Below are 8,764 nucleotides of genomic sequence, written 5' to 3' on the forward strand. Positions count from 1 at the left end.
ATGCGGTACCGAGGGGCAGTTCTGGCGGCCGGGTTCGCCGGACTGTTCAGCTTCACCGTGCTCGCCGTGGCCATCGGGACGGACTACTGGTACATCATCGACGTGCACATCCCCAACTACTCCGGCACGGATGACCTCAGCTCCCACTCCGGGCTATGGACGACGCATGAAGGTAGGACTTGTTGTGAGTTTACGGAGATATAGCTGAGATGATGTATATGATGACACCAGAAGCCCCAGGTCACGTCACTCAGCCCGTCAAGCATCCAGTCAATTAGCCCGTCTTCAGCCCGGGCTCGGAGGGTTCATGGGAATCGATTCGGGCTCCGAGGCTCCCAGCAGGCGGCTGCAGAGGGCTGGGCAGGCGGGGCAGACGGCGGCGGCACAGCTTGCTCGCTACCCAGGCAGCCCGCTAATTGCCACCAAGTGTTCCCGTTTTGTGGCCAAGAAAACAGTAATCAAAATCAAATGGGTGTTTTTTTTGTGCCCAAGTCAACTCTCATGATGGCGGTGAAGTGTTTCAATCACGTGTTTCTGTCTCAGGGCAGAACAGCAGCTCGCTGATGCCTTCCTTCAACGACGACACCTCCAGTCTGTCGGAGGTGGAGAAGCACCTCTTCAGTGAGCAGACTGCTACCTATTTACCCTCACCCTCCATCCATGAAATCAATACTCACCCCCACCTGAATACTCACCCCCAATCTGTTTACTCACCCCGCCATCTCCCCCCATCCGTAAACTCAACCCCCCCCCTCAATACTCACCCCCATCTGTGCACCCCCCCCCCCCCCCCCCCCATCGGTAATATCACACCCTGACCAACAACGAATGTCAGTTAGAGTGAAGCTGAATAATCAGTTCAGGGCGCTTGCATCGGCCATCATCACGCAGCCGGGTAATTTTGTTGATTATGATGAATTAAGGGTCAACATGATTATCATTTACCAACTCAAGGACGGTATTATCAACTGTGAGTGTGAAGGGGGATGTGGACACGTTTAACCAGACGGGCGGTGTGACATCGGCCTACACACAATCATCCCCGGAAAGAATGCTTCTCCTTTTGATTAATTTGATTGGAACATGACAACATAATCACTGTGTTGGAGTGTGTGTGTGTGTGCCTGAATGTGCGCGGGTGTATCTGTGGATATACTCATGTGTATGTGTGTGAGTCAGTGAGTGTGTGAGTGTGTTTGTGTGTCTGTGCATACGTGTGTTTGTGCAAATGTTTCTTTCTGTGTGAGTTTGTGTCTGTGTTTGTGTGTGTGCAAGCATACATGTGTGAGCATGCACGTGTGTGCGCTTGCCTGTGTGTGTGATTGCATGCATGTGCTTGTGTGTGTGAGCATATGTGTGTGTGTGTGTGTGTGCTTGCATGCATGTGATTGCATGCGCATGTGTGTATGCATGCATATGAACTTTTGCGTGTATGCCCGTGCATGGGTATGCGTGCGTGGGTGTGTGTGTTTGTGTGCGTGCATGTGCATGCATATGAATGCGTGCGTGTGTGTGTGTGTGGGTCTGACCTGACGGTGTGTGTGTGTGTGCGTGTGCGTGTGTGTGTGTGACCTGACGGTGTGTGTGTGTGTGTGCGTCTGACCTGACGCTGTGTGTTTGTGTGTGTGTGTGCGTCTGACCTGACGCTGTGTGCGCCTGACCTGACGGTGTGTGTGCGTCTGACCTGACGGTGTGTGTGTGTGTGTGTGTGACCTGACGGTGTGTGTGTGTGTGCAGGCCCGCCGCTCCCTATACGCAGAGTGCGTAGGCCACCAAGTACCTGGGGGGGGGGCACCAAAAATTATGGTTTGTAAAAAAAAATAAAAAAATAAAAATAATTATTACATTATTGAATTAAAAAAATATATAAATTAGTTATGAAGAGGCCCACCGTTGTTTTTTCTTAATTGCATAACCTATCCCTCAATTTCGGCAATTATATGTTTTTACCTAATGTATAAAAAGAGGCTCCCCTCCCCCCCCCGCTCGCGTAGGCCACCGAAACGGCCAGCAGCGGCCCTGGGTGTGTGTGTGTGGGTCTGACCTGACGCTGTGTGTGTGTGTGGGTCTGACCTGACACTGTGTGTGTGTGTGTGTGACCTGACGGTGTGTGTGTGTGACCTGACGGTGTGTGTGTGTGTGACCTGACGGGGTGTGTGTGTGTGACCTGACGGTGTGTGTGTGTGTGACCTGACGGTGTGTGTGTGCGTCTGACCTGACGCTGTGTGTGTGCGTCTGACCTGACGCTGTGTGTGTGTGTCTGACCTGACGGGGTGTGTGTGTGTGACCTGACAGGGTGTGTGTGTGTGACCTGACGGTGTGTGTGTGTGTGACCTGACGGTGTGTGTGTCCTCAGGGCTGCACAAGGTGGTGGTGGTGGTACTGCCCCTCAGCCTGGTTCTGCTGGTGGGGGGGTGGATCCTGGGCCTGGTCAGCGCCCTGGCCCGCAGCGGCCGGCTGCTCGCCGCCGCCGCCTCCTACTTCCTCCTCTGCAGTGAGTCCCTGCCCCGCCCGCCGCCTTGTCCATGAACGGATGAATGAGTGAAGGAGTGAAGGAGTGAATTAATGAATGAACGAATGGTTGAGTGAATGAATGAATGAATGGATGAATGAGTGAATGAACAAATAGGTGAGTGAATGAACGAATAGGTGAGTGAATGAATGAATGAACGGATGAGTGAATGAATGAATGAATGAATGAGTGAATGAACGAATGGGTGAGTGAATGAGTGAATGAATGAATGAACAAATGAATGAGTGAGTGAATGAATGAATGAATGTGTTCAACATGTGGGCCGAGCCGTTCAAGTGAACATGGCAGTGAAGGAATGAAGGAATGAATTAATGTGTTCAACATGTGGCCCGTGTCCATGTCAATGAATGAAGGAATGAATAGATTTCTTCAACATTCGGCCCGTGGCCCTGTCAATGAAGGAAGGGACGAATGAATGTGCCGAACATGTGGCCCGTGGCCATACCAATGATTGAATGAAAGAATGTATGTGTTCAACATGTGGGCTGATCGTCTTCCCATCCCCTGATGGCCCGATCGCACTGACCTGGCCCTTAACATGGAAAACAATGTGTGTGGGTGTGTGTGCAATGTAGACATGTGGTTGAGTGCAGCTGTCTGCGTGGGTGTCTGCTTCTGTGCGTTTGTGCTTATGTGTGTTATTGTGTGCGTGTCTTGTTCCATGTTTGTTTGTGTGTGTGTCTGCACGTGTGTTTGCGTGTGCGTCTGCACGTCTTGGAGAAAAAGTGGTTGAGCACTCATCTCAGTGGTGCTGTAACACACGAGGCCCGGGGCCTTCCGTGACAGACACCGTGCTGGTGGGAGTTGTGTATTGTGTGAAGGACCCTGAAGGAGTATTCTGCTTCAGCGAGACGATGTACAGCCAGGTCCTGTTTCTACCATCTAGAGCTCCCATTGGCGCCCTGCGGGTGATTGCTGGCTGATCGCTGCTCGGTCCGTTGCATTGGTGATGCGTTGGGCTGGGATATGGCATAGTATACATCGTGTAGCCTCTTTTCCTAGCCATCTTTGCTGTATACCTTAAGATTGTTAAGGTATATTGTTAACCTTGAGATTGTTAGTGCTTGGCAATTGCTTCTATGAACATCCTTACTGTACCGACAGCGATATACAGTGGGGCCAAAAAGTATTTAGTCAGCCACCAATTGTGCAAGTTCTCCCACTTAAAAAGATGAGAGAGGCCTGTCATTTTCATCATCAGGTATACCTCAGCTATGAGAGACAAAATGAAAAGAAAAAATCTAGAAAATCACATTGTCGGATTTTTAAAGAATTTATTTGCAAATTATGGTGGAAAACAAGTATTTGGTCAATAACAAAAGGTCATCTCAATACTTTGTTACATGCCCTTTGTTGGCAATGACAGAAGTCAAACGTTTTCTGTAAGTCTTTACAAGGTTTTCACACACTGCTGCTGGTATTTTGGCCCATTCCTCCATGCAGATCTCCTCTAGAGCAGTGATGTTTTTGGGCCTTCACTGGGCAGCACGGACTTTCAACTCCCTCCAAAGATTTTCTATGGGGTTGAGATCTGGAGACTGGCTAGGCCACTCCAGGACCTTGAAATGCTTCTTACGAAGCCACTCCTTCGTTGCCCGTGCGGTGTGTTTGGGGTCAATGTCATGCTGAAAGACCCAGCCATGTTTCATCTTCAGTGCCCTTGCTGATGGAAGGAAGTTTTCACTCAAAATCCCATTCATTCTTTCCATTACACGGATCAGACGTCCTGGTCCCTTGGCAGAAAAACAGCCCCAAAGCATGATGTTTCCACCCCCATGCTTCACTGTAGGTATGGTGTTCTTTGGATGCAACTCAGCATTCTTTCTCCTCCAAACACGACGAGTTGAGTATTTACCAAAAAGTTCTATTTTGGTTTCATCTGACCATATGACATTCTCCCAATCCTGTTCTGGATCATCCAAATGCTCTCTAGCAAACTTCAAACGGGCCCGGACATGCACTGGCTTTAGCAGGGGGACACGTCTGGCACTGCAGGATTTGAGTCCCTGGCGGCGTAGTGTGTTAGTGATGGTAGCCTTTGTTACTTTGGTCCCAGCTCTCTGGAGGTCATTCACTAGGTCCCCCCGTGTGGTTCTGGGATTTTTGTTCACCGTTCTTGTGATCATTTTGACCCCACAGGGTGAGATCTTGCGTGGAGCCCCAGATCGAGGGAGATTATCAGTGGTCTTGTATGTATTCCATTTCCTAATAATTGCTCCCACAGTTGATTTCTTCACACCAAGCTGCTTACCTATTGCAGATTCAGACTTCCCAGCCTGGTGCAGGTCTACAATTGTGTTTCTGGTGTCCTTTGACAGCTCTTTGGTCTTGGCCATAGTGGAGTTTGGAGTGTGACTGTTTGAGGTTGTGGACAGGTGTCTTTTATACTGATTTCAAACAGGTGCCATTAATACAGGTAACGAGTGGAGGACAGAGGAGCCTCTTAAAGAAGAAGTTACAGGTCTGTGACAGCCAGAAATCTTGCTGGTTTGTAGGTGACCAAATACTTATTCTCCACCATAATTTGCAAATAAATTCTTAGAAAATCAGACAGTGATTTTCTGGATTTTTTTTTTCATTTTGTCTCTCATAGCTGAAGTTTACCTATGATGAAAATTACAGGCCTCTCCCGTCTTTTTAAGTGGGAGAACTTGCACAATTGGTGGCTGACTAAATACCTTTTTGCCCCACTGTATTGTTGTTTCCCTTTCTTCTGACGAATGTATTTATTGTAAGTTGCTTTGGATAAAAGCATCTGCTAAATAATAATGGATTGAATTTATATAGCGCTTTTCTAGACACTCCCCCCATTCACTCTTTACAGTGAAGGGGGGACCTCACTCACCACCACCAGTGTGTAGCACCCACTTGGGTGATGCACGGCAGCCAAACTGCGCCAGAACGCTCACCACACACCAGCTGGAGGTGGAGAGTGAAGGAATTAATGAGTCAGACAATTATACAGCAGGATGATTAGGGGGCCAGATTGAATGAGCCTGGTTGGGCCAGGACACCGGGGAAACCCCTACTCTTTGCGATAAGTGCCCTGGGATCTTTATGACCTCAGTGAGTCAATGCTCTAAATGTAAATGTATATATTTTGTTTGGATTCACCCTGTTAAGTGAAATTAAAGGTTTTTGAGATTCTAAAGGCAATTTATATTAGAAGCATTTTTTGTCGTCTTTGTTGGAATTATCTCTGCATCCCGACAATCAATCAATCAATCAAATGCTCTGACAAAAATAGAAAAACTAATTGCAGGCCTGTGATTGGCCCATCTGATCGTTTAGTTTGGGCCGACTGATTGCTGATTGGATGGCCAACCTGTCCGTTGACCTACAGAGAGGTGAGCTACCTGAACAAATTCTTGTCTTGTGCGTGAGGCGGCAGTAAGTCAGGAGGTAGAGCGGGTTGGCTGCTAACCCGAAGGTTTCTAGTTTGATCCCCGGGTCCTCGGAGGTCCCTGAGCGAGGCACCTCACCTTAACTGCTCCTGACGGGCTGGCTGTCGCCCTGCATGGTGGACTCCACCATCGGTGTGTGAATGGTTGTAGGTCGCTTTGGATGGAAGCGTCTGTCATTTCCCCTAAAATGAAATATGCATGACGGGAAACTTCCGCTAGGCTATGCAGACCTAATAATAAAGCTAGCTAGTCATTGGTGTTTGGTGCGTGGCTTTGCAGGGAGGCAAGAAGGGAGGGATGAGATGTTTTTCTCCTAATTGCCTTTAAAACTCCCTTCAAGTTTGTGGGGAAGATTTCTCCTTTAAAGGGAAAACCGTGGGTGTCTTGTCTAAGTGTCGACCCCCTCCCTGCAAAATGGAGCGTTCCATCCCTTAAATTATTCATGACACAATAGCAGGGTAAGGCAGAGTTTGACTTGATTTGGAGTTATTTCCGTCGGAAGAATCGGTTATCTTGTCTAATTTATGCAGGGTCGTTCATCATTGCGTGGCATCTTGCATTTTTGGTAGAATAGCAAACGCGACAAACACAGAAGCAGCAAACATCTTATTTAGGACCTGGGGGTCAGGGGGAGTTCAGAGTGACCAACGATGGCGTGATGCTGATTGTCATCAAGTGTCTCACAATGGAGCAGGGGTAATGATTCCACTGATTGAAACAGTCTCACTGTCCCCATCAGAATTATCTGTACTGCCCGACTTTGGGTCTGCTACAGCAGAGATACCGAGGCACAATGAGAGACTATAAACGATGCCAGGGAAGTATTTGGTGAAGTGGCCCACCTTGCATCCCCCATACGTTTGTATTGATAAATAGGGTTAACGTATCTCAATGGAAAACGAAAAAGCCCAAACCCTTATCCATGGTAAAATTAAGATAAGAAAAAAATAATGTTGAGTTAATCAGCAACCATCCAAGCAGTTTAGTATTATCGTATGCTATAATAAATCTCTATCTATATTCACAATAAGGTTTCATATTAACACATTATCAGTGTAACATTAGATCCATATTTACACTGGTAGACTGTCAAGTGCATTATTTTAAGCTACACTGCACTGACCTTTTAATAGCCTTACAATGTATTAATGTAGAGTGGCTGTTCATAACTTATATCGCATTGAACATTAATATCCCCCTGACCGCATAGTAGCAGAGAGCCTTCTTGTTTCAGTAGAGCTATAGGAGGAAAGGTCCATGCTCTTACATACAGCTGCATGTGCTCATTTATGAGCACTCTTGTGAGATTGCCTTACTCGGTCTCTGACAGCTGATCTGTTACAGTATAAAGGAGATTCAGCAAAGGATAGCACCGACAAAGATTTTCATTGTATATAGCGGGGGGTTTAATCCCAGGTCGGCATTTAGATTGAGTTTGATGTGTGTAAATCAATCTATCAAAAGTCGACAGCCTAAATGTGCGTCCTCGACCTGACAGACAGGCAGACAGACAGACAGACAGACAGACAGACTGACAGGACGAGCCTGTAGTCGCCCAGCATGACGTCTGTCTCCTCTTCTCATCCAGATGTCTGCCTGCTCCTCAGCCCCCTCACAAATAACACGGGCAATCTACAGATATAAATATATCCGATGATGTAGAGAAGAGATTGCAGCGCACCTTGCAATTGCCATGTCAGACAGACAGACAGGTAGATGGATGGACTAATGTCTAGATAAATGTATTGATTAATTGATTGATTGATTGATTCGTTGGTTGGTTGATTGATTGATTGATTGATGAAACAGGCGGGCAACATTTTCCTGACCACTGAAGAGGAAGATAGCTCGATCCGTCCTCCATCTTGGCATGACCTGAAACATTTTTTTTTTTAAGTATGGCTGCAATCCTCATGACATGCTGTGACCCACACTGTGTAAAAAGGGTTGCATCTAGATCGGAATACTCCTGTATACTCCGGGATACTCCACAGATAATGGGATGTATCCGGGATACGTTCCACTCGTGAGGCCCGCCGCCAGCTTGGTGTGACTGAGGGAAGCTTTGCATTTCACACCTTGGGCCAGCAGGTTTCTTGAAGACAGCGACACACAAGTATTCTTCCTGGAAATAGACAGAGTTTATCGACGTTCAAAACACATTGAGTTTGTGTTGTTCAATAAGATGAGATGAGATACAGTGTACGTTGTCAATTCCTCACGGGTTGTTGGTCGGTTTGTTGGTCTGTGCATAGTACTTATAATTGTCTGCGTGCATGTGCGTGTGTCTACCACCCCCCAGGCCTGTTCACCCTGGCCGGTCTCTGCGTCTACGTCAGCTACTCCCAGCGCGCCATGGAGGAGTTCCAGCGGCTGGTGAGCCCCGAGGACCTGGCCCACGTGGGGGTGTCCTACGGCTGGTCGTGCGGCCTGGCCTGGCTCTCCCTGGGCCTGGAGCTGAGCTGTGGCCTGCTGCTGCTGCTGGCCTCCCGGCTGATCCGCCACAAGCAACGCGACTCAGGCGTGGCCATCGCCATGACCTGAGGGCCCCGGACCCCTGGAGGTGTGGAGGGCCTGGAGGTCTGGAGGTCTGGAGGACTGGATCTCTGGAGGTCTGAAGGTCTGGATCTCTGGAGGTCTGGAGGTCTGGAGGTCTGGAGGTCTGGAGGTCTCAGGATGTTAATACTGAGATACAAACGGGGGCTGTGCTGAATCATTTAGACTTTAATTATAATTATTAAGAATTATCATTGAAGCACACCTTATTTAACCAGCGTGCTTGAATTATAATTATGATGAAGAGTTTTTATTGTTCATATTATTTGTT

The 8,764-nt window shown here is 47.9% G+C and overlaps 1 protein-coding gene across 1 annotated transcript; it reads left to right on the forward strand.

Moving 5' to 3' along the window:
* On the forward strand, positions 1-8,481 carry LOC307082584 (transmembrane protein 235; the record flags this gene model as incomplete). Its single annotated transcript, XM_079746202.1, has 4 exons — positions 1-172; positions 544-621; positions 2,363-2,494; positions 8,240-8,481. 4 exons carry the CDS (start codon positions 1-3, stop codon positions 8,479-8,481), a joined length of 624 nt encoding a protein of 207 aa, XP_079602328.1.
* Between the last annotated feature and the right edge of the window lie 283 nt (positions 8,482-8,764).

Source organism: Pollachius pollachius (assembly GCF_949987615.1).
Source record: "Pollachius pollachius genome assembly, chromosome: 11".
Taxonomy (NCBI): Eukaryota; Metazoa; Chordata; class Actinopteri; order Gadiformes; family Gadidae; genus Pollachius; species Pollachius pollachius.